The sequence below is a fragment of the Rhagoletis pomonella genome, unplaced genomic scaffold (genome assembly GCF_013731165.1).
Source record: "Rhagoletis pomonella isolate Grant_MI unplaced genomic scaffold, Rhpom_1.0 Rhpom_scaffold_00003, whole genome shotgun sequence".
Lineage (NCBI taxonomy): Eukaryota > Metazoa > Arthropoda > Insecta > Diptera > Tephritidae > Rhagoletis > Rhagoletis pomonella.
Window position 1 is genome coordinate 25,223,602 of NW_023458557.1, and position 23,185 is coordinate 25,246,786.

The 23,185-nt window shown below is 37.5% G+C and overlaps 1 protein-coding gene across 1 annotated transcript in view; it reads right to left on the bottom strand.

The window, feature by feature from the left end:
- Window positions 1-13,817: 13,817 nt before the first annotated feature.
- Window positions 13,818-23,185, bottom strand: part of LOC118736123 — a gene marked incomplete at its 5' end in the record, with an annotated part of 45,641 nt that continues 36,273 nt past the window's right edge. Inside the window, 1 exon segment of the mRNA XM_036466222.1 lies at window positions 13,818-14,654. Coding sequence (XP_036322115.1) covers window positions 13,818-14,654 — 837 coding nt within the window.

Genomic DNA, 23,185 nt, shown 5'->3' on the forward strand with positions numbered 1-23,185 from the left:
GGTTAGGCCAATTCTCTATCACGGTATAGTGGTATGGTGGAACGCCATTGGGAAAGGGGTAAACTTCAAAAAAATGGACAAGGTTCAAAGGCTTGCGTCCACACTCATAACTGGTGCGATGAGAACAACACCATCCAAGGCACTGTATGCCCTACTGAATTTTCTTCCGGTGGACCTACATGCCAAACAAGTCGCAAGTGGCGCGGCAATTCGAATGAATACTCTAAATAAGTGGTCAAATACCAGTTATGGTCACGGTAGAATATTAACGGAAGTTCCGGGGCTACCCGGATTGGTGGACTATGCACTTCCGGAACCTGCACCCGCTACAGTGTTCGCGACCCTCCTACCCTCAAGGGAAGAGTGGAAGCATGACGCTGTAAGTAGTGGAGAGTCCATCCATGTATACACAGATGGCTCAAAGCTCGAGGGTAGGGTTGGAGGAGGGGTATATTCCCATCACCTGGGAATCTCCCTCAGCTTTCGTCTCCCGGACCACTGTAGCGTTTTTCAGGCTGAACTGATGGCAATCGACAGGGCCACGAAACTGGTAAAGTGTGATATGATACCCCAAGTTGATATCTACATCTTCACTGACAGCCAGGCGGCAATAAAATCCCTCACGAAGCAGTCGACAACCTCCATGGTAGCCATGAAATGCCGCGCATCTCTTAACGAGATGGCTGAGTCATTTCGCCCAAAGGTAATATGGGTTCCGGGACACTGCGGCATAGAGGGGAATTGTAAGGCCGACGAACTGGCGCGACTTGGCACGAAACTTCCTTTTGAGGATATAAATGACGAAATAGGAATACCCTTGCAAACCTGTAAGCTACTTATCTCCGAGAGGCTCACTAAAGTAGCGAACGAAAGGTGGCAGGACGAAATCACCTGCAAAACTGCCAAACAATTATGGCCGGTGCTCAGCGCCAACCGCACTGGCCTACTACTGAGTCTAAATAAGTCCAATATTAGATTATTAGTATCCGTCATAACAGGACACTGCCTAATTGGCAAGCACGCCGATCGACTCGGCCTACGCCCACATGACTTCTGTAGAAGCTGTCAAGATGAAGAAGAGGAGGAAACGATTCTCCACCTGTTGTGCCAATGCCCTGCTCTATCTAGACGAAGACTCTCCACTCTCGGTAGGCAATTCTTCGACAACTTGGAGGACCTTAGATGCGTCGAAATCAGGGATCTTCTAAAATTCGTTCAAAGTTCAAAATGGTTTTAGGAGGGATCGGGAGTTGCTGACCCAACATGCGGCATCACAATGGGCCCTGAGCCTAAGTGTGTCTTATAGACGACCGCGACAACCTAACCTAACCTATCAATATCATCGATGGCAGTTAAATCGTCGGTGAATTTCAGATAGGTTGTATTGAATATAAGCCCTCGAAATGTATTTTATTGGTTGGAAATTGTACATAAAACGATAGGTTTGTTAATATAATGTTATAAGTTTAAGGTTTTATTTTTTTTATCGATAAATATCAATAGCAATAACGATAAATATCGACAACAAAACCGATAAAAATATCGATAACTAAATCGATAAATATCGATAACAAAACCGATAGATATCGATAACAAAATCGATAAATATCGTAAACAAAATCGATAGTTATCGATAACAAAATCGATAAATATCGATAACAAAATCGATAGATATCCATAACAAAATCGATAAATATCGATAACAAAATCGATAAAGATCGATCAGAAAATCGATAAATATCGATGACAAAATCGATAACAAAATCGATAAATACCGATAACAAAATCGATAAATATCGATAACAAAATCAATAAATATCGATAACCAAATCGAAAAACATCGATAACAAACTCGATAACAAAATCGATAAATAGCGCTAACAAAGTCGATAAATATCGATAACAAAATCAATAAGAGTCGATGACAAAATCGAAAAATATCTATAACAAAATCGATGAATATCGATAAAAAAAACCGATAAAAATATCGATTTTTTATCGATAAGTCCCGAGAAAATAGTCCCCAGATTGAGTCTCTCTTTAATTACCTTTATATTAATCTTTCTTCCCCTATCTTCATCTTTACTTTTATCGGTATCCTCATCCTCCTCTTTGTCTTTAAGAAAATGTGAAGCAAAATCTAAACTCAACAGATCGCTAAGTTTTTAAAAGTTCTGCTAATTTCTGGGTAATGGAATACATACAAATTAGATACAAAGTACATACGAAATTACAGTTTGAAGTTTATGCGAAGTTGTGCGAAGTTATGCGAAGTATGCATAATCAGACCATAAGACCTTAAAACCTATACCTAGAAGGCTGACCCGCAGTAGTTGGCGAATGGCGGGGTCGCCTTTCTTGTGGATTAGGCAGAGCACACATAAATTCCAGTCGTACGGCATGCGTTCATCTGACCATATTCTGCATAAGAGCTGGTGCATGCATTGCATCAGCCCCTAACCGCCGTACTTGAATAGCTCATCTGGCAGGCCGTCAGCTCCAGCAGCTTTGTTGTTTTTAAGTCGCGTAATCGCTATTCGTACCTCGTCATAATCAAGCGGTGGGACATCGACTCCATCGGGATCTTCTTCTCCACATTGCATACGTTCATACATATATTGGAACGCCTTGCCTCCATTACTTAGCTCATTACCCAATCACTCTAAAGCTGTAAACTCAACCCTATAATTGAAATAATGGGGTCAGATCAAGAATTTCTCGAACCTGATCCAAAGTCTTCAAACACCAAGAAGCGTGAAAGTTCCAAATCGAGGTCGGATAAAGGGTTGAAGAAATTTATATTTTAAATTTATTTGCTCCAAGTGGCGCCCCCTCCCTTGTTTCAGACCAAACAGAAGCTCTTTTAAATGTAAAAATTTCGCAACTCGATCAAAACTGGCAAATGGTATTAGAAACATACCAGGCTATTTTGCTCTCATACACATATGTTAGTGAATCACTTGAGCAAATACTCAAAATGTAATGATAGTTACCAAAACTGCAAAGCTCAGATGACGGAAGCTCTGGAACTCTTTAAGCCCGAAGCCACATTCCCTAGCACTAACTTGGTATCCTCTCAAGTATATTTGCAAGTTCCACCAAGCGATACTCAGGACTTTTATGGCCTTTAGAGATATGTTTACGGCGGTATACATAAGGCACTTGAAGTTAACTCCCGCTCAAAAGTTACATCACTTACGATATAAAACAAAGGGCCAAGCTGGTATCATAGTCAAACAGTACCCAGTCAGCGATGAAAACTTCGAACTCGCTCGCTCGAAGCTCTAAGGTCACGATATGAAAATCGTCGAATACTTGTTGATAAAACTCTTCTAACTTGAACCCAGTTTATGGCGAAAATTGCCAATCTCTTCATAAATTACAGACGACGATTAATAACTGTCTCTCAATATTAAAATCCCAAGGTGTATCTGTAACCAACTGGGACCCAATACTAATACACATATGCACCTCGAAACTCCCCGAAGAGACATTAGCCCTTTGGGAGCAGTCTCTTTCTTCATGAAAAGATCTTCCATTCTGATCCGAAATGGATGCATTGTTAACCACTCGCTACGAAGTAGTGGAAAGGTTAAATGCTCACCGACCCCAAAAATCCAAGCAAACTCAAAATACAACCTTAAAACAAAGGTTTCAGGGATTTCATTTAACTCAACGAAAGCTCAAAGTTTTAATTGAAACCCGAAGCTAAACAAAACTCGTACATAACATAATGACCAGAAGTAAGTAAATTCCTGCAAATTATGCAGTGCCTCACCAGCATACCCACTTAAAACATGCCCCAAATTCAAAGCAATATCAGTCCAACAAAGATCGAAATTTGTGAAAGAAACTGGATACTGTCGAAATTGCCTAGCACATATATAGAGAATGTGTAAGTAGCTTTACGTTTGTATCCATCCTGTCAAAAATCACATCATTCTATTTTACATTTTAACTCAAACGCAATACCCAAAAAATGGACCGTGTACACGACTACCGCTAGGCCCACAGAAGAAGCACCAGGAAGTATGGAACTCGATGAACTCCCAACCTCTTCAACCGTGGCTAGGCAGCAAGAGCATGAATCCATTAAAGCGCATCACATAAGTAGTAAAGAAAAAATACTACTTCCAACCGCTATAGCTATAGTTCCAATTTTTCACTTAGGTGACATTTATAAAGTGAGGGAATTAATAGACCCAGGTTCAGAAAAAAGCTTGTACCTCCTTAAGAGTGAAAACTTTCTTGAAACTCCGAACAAAAAATTCTCACTACGAAATTTCCGATATGGGTGGTTGAATCGTACAGAATTCTACCCAAATTTGCTCAATAACCCCAACACAACGGACACAAATATTAAAGTAGAAACAAATGCTATCGTTCTACCCCAACACACCCAATTTCTACCAGCATTCACAGAAAAGGATGTTGACTGGACACAATTCGCCTCACTAGATCTTGCCCATCCCTCATGTTTTACTCCAGGTGAAATAGACTTGGTGATAGGCAGCCCCGAAAATATTGCTTTCAGGCGTAAAAAAATGTTTCCGATACCTCGTTGGTACAAAATACCATCTTCGGATAGTTTATAAATAGCTCAGTTCAAGTTCAAGTTTCAGCATTCTCCATATGAGTCGAACCAACACCCGACGACTCATTAAGCAACATGCTCAAAAGATTTTGGTTGCAATAAGACGTTGTGGACCCTGCTTAACCCTCGGAAGAATACCAAATATGCGAAACTCTGTACAAGAATACCACAATTAGAAGGGCAGATGGTCGAAGCGAAGTGCGACTACCTTTTAAAAAAGGCTTTCCGGAATCTCTGGCCCTTGGACATTCCCGATTCTCAACTATACGCCAATTTTTAAGTATTGAACAGAGTCTTGCAAAAAAATCTGATTTTAAAAAGACGTACTCAGACCTCTTAGAAGAATATCTCATCCTAAATAACAATCATCCACACCTCATGGGGTTATAAGAAGCGGAAAATATTTTTCATTTAATTGCCCCATCACGTGGTTTTTCGCCCTGAGATGTTCTCCATACAGGACCCACTCTCTAAACTGATTTAACATTTCTAACCCTCAACTGGGGACTGCATCAGCTCGTATCCATCAAGATTTTCAGAGGATAGTTTTTCGACAAACACCTGAACACCCAATAAGAGATTACAAGATGGAAACAGTGACATTCGGTGTAAATTGTGCCCCATACTTAGCCATCAGAACTCTGCATCAATGTGTGGAAAAGTGCTTAAGCAGGAAACATACGTAGACGATGTGTTTTCCGGCGGGCATGATTTAGAAACTGCCAAAAATTCATTGTCTCAACTAACTCAAGCCCTAAACTCGGCTAGCTTTTCACTCAAGAAGATAACAGCAAATAATTCCAAAATACTCGAAGAAATACCCAGCACCAATCTCTTATACTCAAACTTCTTAAATCTGGAAGACCGGAGTACAACAAAGACGCAGTATCTGATTCATTTTCGTATACATTTATTCCACCCCAAACTCCACACTCAGCAACCAAACGCCAAATACTTTCTTCAGTTGCTAAACTTTTTGACTGGGCAGGATATGGTTTTCGCCTACAATGATAAGAGCGAAAATTCTCCTGCAAACTCTTTGGAAAGAGGGAACAGATTGGGACGAATGCGCTAAGCCAAACTCGCTACACATGTGGAGTACTATCATAGAAAATCTTCGCTCAGTAGAATCCATCAAAATACATCGATGGATTGGTCTTTCTCCTACGTACACTGTCCAAATTCATGGATTTTGCGATGCGTCCCAGTAAACTTATTGCGCATGGCTTTACATTCGTTGTCAAGATGAAGAAAACCCACCAACTTGCCACCTTTTTGTTGCAAAAAGTAAGGTCGCCCCGCTTCCTACAGTCAGCCTTCCACGCTTAGAACTTTGAGGAGCTGTCCTCCTATCGAAACTCATAGCACAAACCCGTTCGCTACTCTCGTTACAAAGGGCAACCGTATATATGAGGTGCGACTCTTCAATTGTACTCGCTTGGTTGGAGAAACCACCTTACCTTTGGAAGACTTACGTCGCGAATCGTATATCCCAATCTTAATAAATGTAGGAAACTCTGTATGGCGACATTTTCATTGGCTTTACGGGTCATTGCGTATGCATTGCGCTTCATCGAAAGATCCAGAAAGTCGTCTTATAAGACCAGCTCTTTGACTCAAGACGAAGTAAATTCTACAAAAACTCGAATAATAATCCTAGCCCAGCGTCGTTACTTTAAGGATGAATATTCCCAATTAACGACCTCTCAACCCATTAGCAAGAAAAGCAATTTGCTTTTCTTAAACTCATTCATTGACAACAAAGGCCTTATGAGAGTAAATGGAAGATTAGCGCACGCTTCTCTAAGCTATAATGAAAAACACTCCATTATACTTCCCGGAGAATCACGATGTTGTGAACTATACTGGCGATTTCTCCATACAGCCTTGCTACATGCTGAAAAATCACTTATGATACGAATTTTATCCCACGGTTGAAACCTCGTATAAAAAAATCAATCTTTCATTGCAAAACGTGCACAATCTACAAACAAAAGACCCGCGCTCAAATCATGGCCGCAGTTCCTCCAGGAAGGGTAAAACTCTTCCTGCTTTTTAGTATAGCTGAAGTAGACTTTGCGGTGACTCGTAAAAAGCGGATTAACTCGAAATGGCACTTATCGCAAGGCTTACATATGTGTCTTTGTTTGTTTCTCCACTAAGGCAATACATTTAGAAGTCTGCTCTGACTTCACCACCCAATCATCTCCCCTCATTTGCCTTCAAAAATAATGTCCGATAATGGCAAAACCTTCGTCGGAGCACAACGTGCCTTAAAGAAAGACCTCGATGCCTTCATGAAACAAGTGGCCGCAAAAGTCGTAGGAAAATTTAATACTCAAGGTGTAGAATGGCAATTCATAACCCCACCACCCCAAGCTTCTCACGTGGGTGGCTTGTGGGAGTCCGCGGTATAAAGCTTTAAAACTCATCTCACCAAAGTTGGGGGCATACACAAGTTCACATTTGCAGAGCTTACGACATTATTAGTCCGCATTAAGGCTGTATTAATCTCCAGGCCCCTAACTCCGACGTCTGAAGATCCGAGTGATCTTCTGGTTCTCACACCTGGGTTCGCGGAGCCCCCTAATGGCAATACCCGAGCCACCCGCGGAACAAATTCCACTTAGTAACCGCTGGCAAAAGATTTACGTAAGCGCCACAAGTTGAAGAAGGCGAGATCGTTGTCATCAAAGACGACGTATTGCCCTCCAAAGAGTGGCTCCTAAGAAGAGTACTCAAACTCATCTGGCATCTTTATCCAACCAATCGTGAAACTATGTGTTCTCCCTACTGAACTGTCACAGAATAACTCCAATACTCAATAACTCTTTGCTCGCCCTACTTAACTCTAAAATCAACACTAGTAACGCTGCCTTATTGATGTGTATACATCTTTGGTATCGGTAGGGGTAAAATTTGCGAAGCTGTAACGAATAGCCCAACAGACAATTTCGAAGGGCTTAGCATGTGTATTTCAGCAGAAATTTGTTAATTTCATTAGAAGCACCCTGTGTTTACTTGCTATTGTAAATTGTTGCATACATTTAGGCATATGTATAGTAAGAGGAAATGCCGTACAATTGATTATTACTCCCGATTATGCAAACTCCGCACATGCATACCGCTTTGTACCTATGTATATGTATACATACTTAAGTTTGTATGTACATACATATGTATGAACTCATTTGTTGCAACTGGTTTTGATATTCGTAGATGGTTTTAGGCATAGGTTTAGTAGTCTATTTTGATAAAAAAGCAAGGCGAAAATTGAAAAAAGGATCAGTCCAGCACCTTCGTCTTGACCTGCAGGCTGTGTCTTCGGGCTAAACAATTGGATCACGCGTATATACAACGGACTTAGATGCATCACCAACATAAACAAGGTCTAATACTTTACCAAACTTATTGTGAAGTACATTAACCTGGGTTAGGAAGAGTTCAGCCATCTCCTCTAAAAAAAAACGTTGTTGCACGAACTAGACGCGAAAGGTACGATATCATTGTTAATAATGTTCCATGATATGCTTGGTAAATTAAAATCACCCAACACAATTATTGAATCAGACAGTTTAGTCAGTAAATTAACTGATTTCAGTAAAGAGGTGAGTCGTTAATACACCAATGTGTCAGATCGTGGAGGGATATAGCATAGAGCTAAGTAAATAGATCCTTTTCCAGCCTGTACACGAATGCATTTGAAATCTACTGAATCAATGTGTGGAAGACTAACTTCTTCAGATGGTATTGAACAGTCTACAGCGAAGAGTACGCCACCGCCGATTCTGTCCTCCCTATCTTGTCTATAGATATGATAATTATTTGGAAGAATCTCTGAATTGAAAATGTGAGGTTTCAGCCAAGTTTAAATAAAAGAAAGAATATAATAATTTCATTCAAGGCCTTTAAGGTATAAGTTCGTTAATTTAGTATTTAAGCCTCTTACATTTTGGTAATAAATACTTAAAGCAGACTTAATAATTAGCTTTTCGATTCAGCGTTATGACAGGGAATATTAGCTAAGTTATTTCCTTTTTTGGGCCTATATTCGAATTCACACACGAAAGCTCCGGGGGTCCAAAAAGAACTACTAAGCAGCGCTTTAAAGTTATCTAAATTTACGTCAATTTAAAATGAAGCAACATTTCTTTCGTTCTTAAAATTAAATTTTCTGATGCTTAAGTCGACAGTTGTGATTTTTGATGAGATATAAAGCTTTATCGTCGGCCGCTGTGGTGTAGTGGTAAGCAGTGCGCGCTTCCAGTCCGCAGCACCAGGGTCCAAACCCTGGTCAAAGCAACATCGCAAAAATATAGAAAAAAAAGTGTTTTCTTAACAGCGGTCGTCCCTCGGCAGGCAATGGCAAACCTCCGAGTGTATTTCTGCCATGAAAAACAGCTTTTCACACGCCACAAATCGGAGGAGAAGCTCGGCCAAACACTAACATATGTTTAAGCGCCAATCTGTTATTATTATATTATTATAAATCTTTATATCGTCTTCGGTAGTGTCTCTCGAAAATCTGGAGACAAAGATTGACTTCTTTGGCGGAACCACAACTAGTTTCCTTGTATTAGACTGGAGTACGGGCAGAAGGGGTTGAGCTACTGTGTTAGTAGTTGAGGGTAGGGAAGGCGGTGGAGGCTTTGAAGATGATGCGACCACTTCAATGGGGCAAGGGGGATATACTTCAGGCTCGTTATTATCCGAAGCAGATTTCGTTACATGCTCTTTTGAGGCTGAGGATGCTGGAGGACATGGAGAAGATAGATTAATTAAGTCAGTCGGAAGATTATTCTGACGTGCAACGGCAATAATTTCCTTAGATGGACTATGAAGACGATTACGTTTAGACACGCGGATATCCTTAACAGATTGCAAGGTATCTAAGCATTTGAATGATTTAGACACATTTTCATAATGCTTAAATTTTTCTGTCAGTACCGACAATTCTCTTCCTATTTCTATAAAACCATTTATGGTTTGCCTAAATAGCTTGAAAAGATCAACTTCTGTTGACCTGCACTTTACGCAAGACCAGCGAAGGCCCTTGCCATCATTAATAGCGTCCAGAATTCTTCCCGTCAAACTAGCACATTTCAGATGATAAATATCATCACATAGCCAGAACGATAAGTAGCGTTCAGAATCGCTTTTAATTTGGCAAGTATCAAGATCGCACTTCATATTAAAAGATTTAGGTAATAACACTCGTTAATAAAAAGACATACAAAATAAATTATAACAATTACGGAGCTAATGTAATTAGCTTTTAATAAATTTAGCGAACAGTTTGAATATCACTGCAATTATGACACTTAATAAACGCAACGCAAACAGCTGTGACAATAATTACTAGAATAAGTAAACAAAACGAGTAGAACAACTGTGCAAAAACCACTGTTAACTACAAAGGATACAACAGCAATGATAGCAACAAATGACTCGGCAAGATTAGAATGTATGCTAGTGAAATTTAATTAAATTTTGTTTAATATAAAACACACTAACTTTCACTTAGCTACAATTATTTCAGACTAGATGCTCATAAGCACTTTTTATCACTACTTTAACTCAGAATTAGCACAATAAACTTAGCAAATAGAAAGCCAAAATCAGAGCACAATAAAGTACAACCTCACAGCTTGACGTTTGCAATGAGCGAATTGCAAAATATTAACACTTAACAATAGAGAAGCAGATCCACATTAACTTCAATAATATGTACCATCAGCTTCCGTCTGATATTGTGATACCTATATATTTCATGTGCCTGATGAATTAACTTAAACTCTATTTTTTAAATACGTAACAACGCTCCTAAATACAGTTTAGAAATAAAACCTTTTTAAACCCATTTTATTTGATACCCATGTTTTAATAATTGCTTGCACTTATTAAATGATTTCAGTTTACCTTTTTCTGCTCATTTCATGTTTTGTCATGTTTTAACACTTCATTTAATTAAATTCTAATTTTAAAACAGGTGGAAACTCTATTCAAAATATATTAAAACCAAAACCTTTTTCGACTGACACATATTGCGATACATATTTAAATTGTTTATCTAATTCCCTTAATTTAAGTTGAATTTAATTTCTAAAAAACATATGGCAATAAACTTTAATAATTCATTTGACTTATTAAGCAATTTGAGTTTAAATTTTTACACAGGTGGAAACCCTCTTTAATGCTATAAATGCTTAAACTAAATTTTTCTTAAAACACCTTCCTTTGACACCAATATTTCATATAATTTAATTTAATTCGACTTTTCAAACAGATGGCAATCCTGTTCGAATTAATTTTAAACCAAAACGTCATTAAACCTTTTTCGTCTGACACTTTATTGTGATACATATTTAAATTATTGAATCCTCTTAATTAAATTTAAATGTAATTATAAAATCGGGTGCAACACTCCTACATGCAGTTTGAAAATGAAGTTTCTACAAATCAATTCTGATTTATATTCACAGTGAAATAATTTATTTAATCTATTGCTTATATTGAACCTAACTTTGTAACAAGGTGGCAACCCTCTGAAAAATATTTTCAAACCACAACCTGTGTTCAAATATCTTTGAACATGGGTATATCTGCCTAAGTAAGATAATAAATATAGGTAGTAAAAACATTTAAAAATATATGTATACACAGTACACAAATAATCACTTTTTTGTCCTCGGCAATATGTTCAAACATCTTTGAACATGAGTACATATCTGCCAGGGTAATAAAATTTAACATGAAAAATACGTGCATATGTATGTACCTACTTAGACAATAACATATACTCATCCATATGAACATGTATTAAGAAAAGGATCGTTTTGTCTGCACATGCAATGCAAGAAACAAAACATACTTATTTACATACAGAAAATATTTACGTATATGTATACAGTCCACTACTATGTCAAATGTATGATAAGCAAAGCAATCGAAATTCTCTGCGATCTTGTTGCCTGAGTACGAAGATTGCTGCTTATCATAACATAAATTATAATACATACTGAAATAAGAGATCAATGCGTTTATCTCTTGCATACAAATATATAAGGGCTATTCGCGATCCGGTGCAAATGGCCTAGCATCATTGCATTGCAAATTTGTATTGCAAATTATTTGCAATACACAAACAAAATACACGCATTTGCATTTGTCATGGCTTGACAAATTTGCAATACCGAAAATCCATAGCATAAAAATGCTATGCATTGCAACTCTGGTTGACATTTCTATCAACTGATTAAAAAAGTTTTACCATGACAGTTTAATAAAGGTCGCTCACAATCCATGGCATATTTCTGCAATTGCATAAATTTTTCAGCTCTTATGCACTGAGTCGCGAACAGCCCTATATACACACATACCTATGCATGCATTAGAAAATGCATTAGATAATATGCTTTGCATGTACATATATAGCCGATGCACATGCAAGCAATAAAAATATAATTAGAAGACCAAGGCATTGGTTGGTAATCTTATGTAAATATACATACATGCATATGTACATATACACACACATACATATATAATTAGTTAAGGAAATAGAGTTAGAAAATTGTATATAAAAGAAAAATGTTGAATAAACTAATCAGATTCGTAAAGACTCTCAATAACACGCTTCTTTTCTTTCTTTTATATTTTATGCTTTACTTCCCCCCACCATAGGTAAGGGGTAAAGCATCTAACTATCTGTCTTCTTCTTTCTTTATTAAGGTTTCACTTCCCCCCACCAGCGGTAAGGGGTAAAATTATTAATATTGAAAGTACTAACCTCTTATTTTATTAAACTCTACTTCCCCCCACCAGTGGTAAGGGGTAGAGAATTTTAAAATAAGAGTATTTGTAGTTCGCGCATTGCTGAGCGTTACTTGTTACCCCCCACCCGAGGTAAGGAACAAGTGACTCAGCTCTGCTACGAACAACCTGTTTCGTCTGGCATTCATATCAGGATAACCATTTCAATTTTTAGCTTTTATTTAAGCCGAACTTGCATTTTGAAATAGGTAGCAACCCTCCTACATACAATTAAGAAATAAAGCCTTTTTAAGACCATTGCGATCGATACTCATATGCCCAGTTTTTTGGCGAAGGCTTAAATTTACAACGAGATTTAAAGTCGCTGAATTGTGATTTAACTCAAAATTGTGTTTGTTCACACCGACTTAATATTTTTGCGTCGCCGTTTACGACGCGGCCAAGTTTCAGTCTCCGATTTTTTCTCGTTAAACCGAGATTTATCATATTTTGGGTTTTTTGACTGCACCTTGCTGTCAGAATTTGGCAGAGGTTGGAATACATAACACAATTATATTTTTAATTTAGTGCCTGCGGCATGTATCATTTGCCAGTGGTTAATTGGGTTAGTGACGATAGCGACAGAGATAGCGATGATGAAGTTGGTACCATGGAAAGAGTGCCACGCAAACCATACAGATTCCTTCGACGATTGGACATGAACTGGCTTGACGACGGCGAATTTATTGGACGCTTTCGGTTGACAAAAGGAACAGCCGCTCGCGTGCTTGAAATGATCGCGCCAAGTTTGCCATTCAACCCAACTCGGTTCGTTTTAAAAACATCGTGTCCGTGTACATTTTGCCAGGAATCAAATTAAATTGAAAATAATAATTCACAGATCCCGAAGCATAACACCGCTAAACCAGTTATTGATCACGCTACAATTTTTTCGGCAACTATTTGCTTTTAGCCGACGGCGGATATCGTAACACCGAATATATGGTGACACCGCATTTGAACCCGCAAACAGCTGAAGAGCAACTTTACAACTCCAGCCACATTAGCACGCGCAATGTCGTGGAGAGGTCATACGGTATACTTAAACGACGTTGGCCTGTACTATCAATGGGTATGCGTGTGCGCATACATACGGTCCAATAAATTATTGTCGCATGTGCTGTTTTACACAACATTGCAATGAACGAACGGGACTACGTACCGGACGGCGAAATCGATGGAATCAACGATGGGATGGGCTCCCTGCATGAGTCTGTTACAGATCGCGATGGTACGCGGAGTAATGCGAGAGATAGACTCACAAGAGAATATTTCCATGGATTGTTGATGGCTGGAAGATAAGCAAATGAAATCCCAACCAAAATACGATAAACATGTTAATTAAAATCTTTTATTTAAATTTTAATTTTGCAGTATTAGTATTGTTCCCATATACAGAAACCTAATTCTTTCAAATTTCGTTTTCCGAGAAATTCGTGCGCTTGCGTTTTACGCTCTCAATTTGGGCAGTCAATAATTCGATGCGTAAACGATGCTCCTCTAAACATATTTCGTGCACTGTACTCTTCTCCTCGCGCTCTGCACGCCACAATTGCATTTGCAGTTCATGTCGTTCAGAATCTCGCTTTTCTTCGTTCTGAAAGAAAGCCGCTTTGGCAATTACCGCACACTTGGCGTTGTCGTTAGCAGGGTTCGACTGAGCAATGGCCATCCTGCGAGTTTTTTTGTTCTTCCGGATAAGTGCGTGCGTTGGATGCGATTGTATCTCGCTCTCTTGTTTATCACTACTATTATTGTTGGAATCAGTTTTAAGATTTGCGCTGTGTGCCTCAGAGGTATTCACACTGCTTTTATTTTGCGTCTCAGGAAGATTTACTCTACTTGTACTTTGCATCTCAGAGAGATTTATGGTTCTGGTATTTTGTGGATCGTTCTCTTCATCTGTCATTTGGATAATATCGAGAAAAAGCTCCGTTGTGTCATTGCTGGCGTCGACGTTATCGGGGCGTGTTTCGAAATAGGGCTCAGAGTCTGCTGTGGCGAACTGGGCTTCATCGTTATCGTCGAAATTTGGCACGAGACCTTCGATTGTTAGCGCAATCGCAGCATGTAAGTCTTGCTTATTGCCGCTTAGTTGCTGGTCAATATCGGGTGGAGGCTTGCCGCCGCCGGTGAGCTGACGCGACAGTTTACTCGCGGCGTAGCCTTTGCGGAGACCAGCTTTGATATTTTTAAATTTACTTAGGAGATTCTTGGCTGAACGAAATGTCCATAAAAGCACAGAAAACTAGAAAACCCTATCGGAATGGAGAATGAAAAAGTTTACCTTGGAAATCGGTGACGAATTGAACTCCTTTTCAATAGTTCACCATGCTTCCTTTTTTTGCTCGTTGTTTAGCAGATTTGTACTTTTGTCTAGCAGCACCTTTCTGTGCTTTAGCACAAGCTCGGACAACAAATCCTCCTCAGCCGCAGACTAATTTTGGATTCGGACCTTTGACGGACCAGCTTGTTGTTTTGAATCGCCATTTGCTTCCATTTTTGGAAACCAAAAGACAAAATTCACAAAGAAAACGCAAAATTGGAAATTTTATGTTTACGAATTGAAAATTTATAATTTAAAAAACGCGTCGTAAACTGACAATTCAGCTCTTTGTCAGCAGCTTAAATCTCAATCGCAAAACAGAATTACGACGCGTCGCAAGTCTGATTATGTTTGTGAACAAATCGAAAAAATTTATGCGGGTCATAAACCGAGTCGTATTATAAATCACGATTTAAATAAATCGAGTTTTATACGGTTTTAAAACTCGGTCAACAAACTGGGCGATAGTGTAATAATTGATTTAGCTTAAAAATAATTTGAATTTAATTTTTTTATCAGGTGGCAACTCTTTTTACAAAAACGAGAAGTTATTACACATCACAGCCCAAGCCCATTAATTTGTTACCACTTTTTGGAAAATCGAACGAACGGTACTGATCTGATGAGACGAAAAAGTTTTCGCGTATTATGCGTTCATATGTACATAAATACATACATACATAGATTATCTACTAAAAGAAAAACATATCCACAAACTTAAATCAAAATATGTTCGTATGTATGTATTTACATATATACGCTGGGATTAGGTTATAAAGATCGCGCCATCTGTTACTCAAAAGCCGAAATACCTACACACACACACATACTTTTTGTCTCCGTCTCTCACTTCCAACGCAAGCACGTGTTTTGCAAGTTGATGACGAAGTGCTTTTGTATGGAAAATCATTTATGCCCATATATTTGAATCAAATAAACATGCTTAGAAGATATCAACCAATACATCCTTAGGGTTGCCAGAGTTTTTATGCGGAAAATCAGTACGCTAGACTTTTTCATGCTAAAAAAAATCAGTACTTTTCAGTACACTTTTATTCAAAGCGAAATTATGAATGAAGTAACAGATAATACTTTAAAACGCCAGTGTACTTATTTTCAACAATATTTTGGTATATAATTAAAATATAGGTTATAAAAAATAAAAATGTTATTCATTTTAACATGAGTGTACACATCATTTTACACAAGAGCCAATAAATTATTTTATACTTATGACATTTTTGAATAGCATTAATGAGATAATTTCAATTTTCAGTGGTTAAATAGTCAAAGAAATGGCCTTATTCATAAAAAATAAAGTAGGTTTAAAGAGCTTTATAAATTGAAGTTTTCATACATTTTTCAGTTTATAAACCTTTTTTAAAGCTACTTTATTTTTTACGAATAAGGCTATTAATTTTAAAGTTACTTTTAATTTGAAGTTCATTTTCAAAAATTTTAATTAGAAGCCGGTTTCTCTCTTTGGGCAATAAAGCAAACCTTATACTTAAGATCCTCTCAGTTGCTTCGTTTTACATATTTTTTCAAACTGTGGAAAAGTATTACTTTTTAAGAACTTCCTCTATATATCCTCATGGAAAGACTAAAAGCCTGATTATGGCAACTTAACTTAACGGAACGTAGGACTTAGAGAATCAAAATGAAACAGATTTCGACGTGTCATTAAGTTTGTAAGCAACACCCATTTAACAGAATTTTTAAGAGAGAGCTGTAAGTTGCGTTAATACTAGGTTCACATATAAGTAGAGTATCCTCATTTTCGAGCTTAAAACCCTAATCTGTAATTAGAAAAAGAGATTAGCGATATAAAATTCGCCCCTTGTTAATCTGTAATTATAAAATAATCTCAGATTTAACCGATAACTTTTCGGTGTCCAACCTGCTTTTAACGATTATTTTTGCGAAGAAGAGGAGAAATGCCAAATGTAAAAGCAAACAAAAATGGGCGCTAGCAATGAAAGGGTGTGCGTAAAGGTATTTTTAATAAAGTGTTAAGTTAAAATATATTTATATTGCTTCATATAGCAGAAAAACGTGATCACGGTGGCATAGAGAAGAAGCATAACTTTTCCTTGAGATGTGAGAATAACAAGCACAACAAATTTGACGGCTAATAATCTGAGATTTGCCTGTGTAAACGGGGTGATTAAAAAACGAGCTTTGATTGAGACAATATTTATATGTGAACATACTTTAAGATGCTATAATCAGACCATAAGAATTTGCTAAAAATAGTAGGTATCTAACTCTATGTCTTGTATGCAAAACTCTTTTACAATGTCAGTAAATTGAGAAAAACGAATTGTAAAGCTGAATTTATATGAGGCGATTTTTGAGGCGATTCAATATTGCTCAAGAAAAATCGCTCGTGTAAATGGGGATTAAAAAATCGCTTGCCTCAAAGTAGATAGAAAGTCAACTTTTGCAGGCGCTTATCGCCTCCCAAAAAATCGCCTCATATCAAGGCAGCCTAAGTTATAGGCAAAAGCCATTCGAATATTCAAATTTGCTGTTATTAAACTGGGAGATATTTTCGAGGTAACTAACAAACACTCGACAAAAAAACGTTAGCCTTATTTTTAAATCATTTAAGCTCATCATATTATCGCAACTGGTACGTAACGACCCAGCGATATGCCCATAAAACTATTGATATAGTTGCGGTATTAATTTCTTGGGCATATCAAACATTATTTGAAATATTTCAACTATAATTAAATTATTTGCTTCCTACTTTTTACAGTGCAGTTTAAGCAAGCTCCAACGTTATGTAAAAATCTTAAGAAAATCATAAAGTATTTTGTTTGAATTGAAAATTCAGTGCAAATCAGTACAAATTTTGAAAAATCAGGACATTGGCGTACTGATTGAAGAAATTAATAAAATCAGTACAGGAGTTGAAAAATCAGTACTGTACTGATAAAATCAGTACGTCTGGCAACCGTACACATCCTATATACCAAACGAAAGGAAAAAACTTGCCTTAAAATGCTCGATATTTGTTGAATTTATATAAAATTCGAACAAGACAATATTTCTCCTGCTCCAAGGAACCTATATCCCGAAAATGGAAGTTATATCTACAAATCATAAGTTGCTAGAGCACTTTAAAAGCTCAAAATTTACCCCAAAATTAGCCAATATTTACCGTTGTTTCTAGGACAGACACCGAATAGGTTACTTACAGAATTGTATCTGTCGATAGGTTTGGAATTTTATCTTTGACACGCCTTCTTTAAAATCGCTTCACTACTTCTAGTGCAATAACGCTTTTCGTGAAGCTCTAAAAATTACAACTAAAACATTTGGACTAGCTTCCATATCGAAGCGTAAGACGTATTCTACGTCAAAAGATACTGAAATAATTTTATCTGGGACCGTTGATAACTGGTGATCATACATGCATATAGTTATATATGTATAATATACATAAGTATGGATGATATAATAGCTCTGATCCAATACTTTTCGTGTAAAATCCTAGATAAGAGGTCAAACAGCAAAACCACTCTCTGAAGTGAGAGTAAAAAGTAGGTAACAGCCAAACGTACGTAACAAAAAAAGCATCGGGTAAAATCTTCCAACTTCAATCTCTACATAACTCTCCAAAAATCGCTCTCATTTACATGATCCACAGATTATATTCTGAAAAGAAAAACTAAATTTAGGAATATATACAAATAGAAATGCGCAAACTACAAACTCAAAAACAGTAATTGATGCGGTGTTTTCAAGATATTTTAACGCCCTTGAGTCACAAGTATATACAGGTATCATATTTTACCAATCATACAAACAATTTCATGTATTAAAAGAAATAAATATGAAAATGGATAAAAAAATTAATGTTTAATTTCTAACCTAACCTACATGTGTATGTATGTAACTGAATCGCCTAAGAATAGCTTTACATATTTATAAAAAGATTATCTACATTTTCGAGCTTAACTCCCTAATCTGTAATTAGAAAAAGAGGTTAGCCATACGAAATTATAATTACAAATTATCCCAGATTAAACCGATAACTTTTTGGTGTCCAACCTAGTTTTATCGATTATACTTGCGAAGAAGAGGAGGAATGTCAAATGTAAAAGTAAAAAAAATTTACGCTAGTAAGGAAAAGAAGTTTGTAACGGTATCTTTAATAAAATATTCAATTAAAATATATTTAAATAGCATAATATGTGTAGCAGAAAAACGTGACCACGGTGGCACAGAGAAGAAGTTTAACTTTTCCTCGAGTTGTGTGATTAACAAGCACAACCAATTTGACAGCTAACGAGCTTTGATTGAGATATTTGAGGGATTAACAACGGTATCGTAAGTGTCGTATTGTTGTATCCCGTAAACTTTAAAATCTCAAATAAACGTTTAGTGAACTTAAAACCACAACCAACTGTTTTTTAACACGGCCAAAATTCATAGCTTTGATGGTACTTTTCGAACCACATAATATGTTTTTTAGCCGTTTAAAGTTTACGACATACAATACTACGACACTTCGGCACCGTTGTGAATACCCCATATATTTATATGTAAACGTACTTTTATGCTTTTCCATACGCTTATGTTTACAGATCAAATTTCATGAGTACCTAGTGCTCACGGCCTTTTTGCTCATCCACTTGTTTGTGTCTTCCAGATTAACCGACATATACCAGTGCCAGCTTTTCTGCCGATTCCACCCCCTCCAAGCACACGCAAGTTTTCGAAAGATGGATGTATCTGAAAGGATTGAAGCCGTAAGAGTGCATAAGTACTGCATAAACTGCCTCGCCAGGTCTAATCGCACCAGTCCATAGCTGCCGTCCCGACATAGCTGCCGATTTGCAAGGTTGCACACCACAAGCTTCTCCACCGCTCCAGCAACGAGGGAAAACCCCATCGCATCGCAAGCGCAGTCTAGGTTAAATCGCCACAGCGTACCACTACGCAACCAGCGTTGCCGTTTTGCTTAAATTTAAGCAAAATTTATTAACTTTTTCCTGCCTGTTAAAATGTTAAACTTTTCGTCGTTTTGCTAAATTTGTGTATTAAAATATGTAGTCAAAAATGATAATTTTCCTCAAAAATTCATAGTCAGAATAGTTATTATTTCAATAAATTTTAAATTTTATTTTTGGAAGACTGTCGTCCAGATCCCATATAAAGTGCCAGTGATAGTTGCTCTACGCGATTCCCGATCTGCGGTCGTCGCATTTTCAGACCCCCGAGTGTATTTCTGCCATGAAATCGCTTCTCATAAAAACCATTTGCCGTTCGGAGGCGACCTAGAACTTTAGGTCCTTTCATTTGCGTGACAAGATCAACACACACATTATGGATAATATGATACGAAACTCGTTTTTTGCATGCATTCAAAAAACTAGCGAAAGGGCGGATAACTATTATAGGAGTATGTGTTTAAAGTCAGAAAGAATGTGCAATAGTTTTCAAATTTAGCAACTGTTAGGCCCGATTTCAGATGGCCTACTTAAGTGGAGATTTTTGATTAACTTCCACTATTCATTTTGAGATCATACATTTAATCTGCACTTAAATGGCCAATATTGGCTATTTAAATATGAGATATGCAACCCTGTGTTTATACCAAACAACCAAGATTGATTGGTAGGTGGATTAATCAATCCCACCAAACAACAATCAGCTGTTCAGCAGAAAATGTAAACAAAGAAACAAATGTAACAACAATTTCAAGGAACAAGTTGCAGTGCTGCCAATTATTTGGCATATTTAAACAAAGTTAATCTGAAACCCAACGAAAGCTAAATGGCATTTAAACATAAATCCACAATTAAACTTAAGTGCCGTTTAAATATTCATTCGAAATTGGCGCTTAGACTATAAAATCCTTACTTTTGACGTCAAAACTCAGCCTTAGAGAGCCTTTACTTACTTGCTTACTTTTTGTTTCTATAACCAATTTACCAAGCTCAGGAAAAAAACAAACAGTAACCCCAAGCATTTTTCATTTTATTAAGACCCGTTAAATAAGTTTCTTAATTTTAACGGGACTTCTCAAACTTTTTGAAAAATTTTGTTAAACTTTATTAACGGGCGCGGCAACACTGTACGCAACCCCGTCGGAGCATGGATTTCCGTCAGTGTAAATGCAGCCAACGAAAGCCCAACAACGAGGAGAGTACGGCCACACATCCGCGTCAACTAGCCAATCTAAAAAGGTCTGCTCGTCAACGAATCATTCGCGACCGTTGACCGAATAAAACCTACCTTTCTTGTGTTTTGTAACTCGAATTAAAACCTGAAATTTTGAACTCAATACATTGAATTGTTGAATCTTTTATTGATTCAAACTTTTTATGCTTTAAAACCCCAACTCCCCCACGATACAATACGTTCGTATCGTGGCGCCACAGGTTTGGATTCTGTAGCTGTGAGTTTTCAAGTATACACTGAAAATTGTGTACATACATTCTTTATTTTGCGGTTCAGGAAGTGTGAGAGTGAGTTTTAACTGTCAAAAGTGTGTACCCATTAGCGCACATAAGGTGTGGTTTTTGGGGTTAAACAACCCAAGATCCATATTCAACTGAATCGGTCTGGAATGATGGAATTTTGGAGGGGCGTTCCCGAGTTAGAATACGTGAAGTTCAAAATCGTGGCAAGCGCCGATTTCAAAAACGGCAACTTTTTCGATTTTCAGATAGGTTTTCGATAAGGTTATAGATGAATGATTATATATATTTACATATATACAAGTCCATTGTATATGTACATATTTATACATATATGTGCAGGCCCGACTATAGGGTGGGGGTGTTTCCACCCGGGCCGGATTTTTCCTTAAATTATGTTTTCAGATAAAAATTATGAAAATTTGTTAAGTAGATAAATTTGATTATTTAATATTCACATAGCTCTTATAATATCCAATAAGCGAAAGCGCATGTCTAGATACGCATGCAAGTATGCTAAGGTCATTTCCGTGCTGGTCAAAACAACCGCCAATTGTAGTGGGGGATTAGGGAAACTGTGAGCAACTTGGTTCATACGCAGGTGCATATAGGTATATAGATTTTCCCAAGGGATCCTTTTTTTTAAGTAAAACTCCTTCCTTACTACATGTTTCAAATTTTTTGTCATGTTTCCATTTCCCTCTTATGGCTTGCCAAATGGCCAGACATTAACAAATAGTTAATTGCTCTATTACAATTAGAAAGAGCTCGGAAACTTTTCTCATTTAAAACATATGGCGGAAGTGCTTACGAGATGGCGATCGCCCACGTGTAACTTTTCTGGTAACACGTCACAACAACACAAACAAAAATAACACAATCAAAAATAACACAAATAAAAATAACACTGACAAAAATAACACAAACAAAAATAACACAAACAAAAATAACACAACCAAAAATAACATAAACAAAAATAACACACAAAAATAACGCCGAGAGGTGTTCTCTGCAAAAGGTGTTCAGCCCCTTGTCTTCGCAAAACAGAAAGAGAATTCTACTTTGTGAGGGTTATAATCCCTAATTGCGGCCGAAGGCCGCCTACGCGGAAAGGTGTTCTCTGCAAAAGGTGTTCAGCCCCTTGTCTTCGCAAAACAGAAAGAGAATTCTACTTTGTGAGGGTTATAATCCCTAATTGCGGCCGAAGGCCGCCTACGCAGAAAGGTGTTCTCTGCAAAAGGTGTGCAGGCCCTTGTCTTCGCAAAACAGAAAGAGAATTCTACTTTGTGAGGGTTATAATCCCTAGGCGCGGCCGAAGGCCGCCTACGCAGAAAGGTGTTCTCTGCAAAAGGTGTTCAGCCCCTTTTCTTCGCAAAACAGAAAGAGAATTCTACTTTGTGAGGGTGATAATCCCTAAACGCGGCCCAAGGCCGCCTACGCAGAAGGGCGTTCGCACACTCGTAAATATCATACACATATATATATATAACTCAGTTGAATAATAACACGCAATAATATGCTTTGCACTTTATTTTATAACATTGATTTTAATTCATCTATTACGCTAAACAACATATATTTATGAAGAAAGATTATATGCAACAGCTTTCAAATACTGCAGTAGATTACCCTCAGATTCATACCTTGCCACTACATTTTCTAGTCTAGTATCTAGATCTCGATAAGTCTTACGCTTTTTCGATGCAATCGATCTTCCAGCCATATGCTGATCCAACATCAGTCAATTGGTCAGTTGTTGTTCTGCCTGTAGTGCTACAATGAATTTCCCAATAGAGGCATGAGCGGCTGGCACACGCCTATTGAAAGCATTATGCCAGCCCTCTACTGCATTATTGGTTCGTGCCAATTGATTCAGTACTGCTGAGTAAACATTCCAAAGATAAATTGGGAAACGAGGTTGACGCCAAGTTCCCCGGTGTTCATAACCGATCCAGTTTTCTGTCATATAAGTAAGGACTGTAGAAAGATCTGCTGAATGTTTACGATAATAGCTAC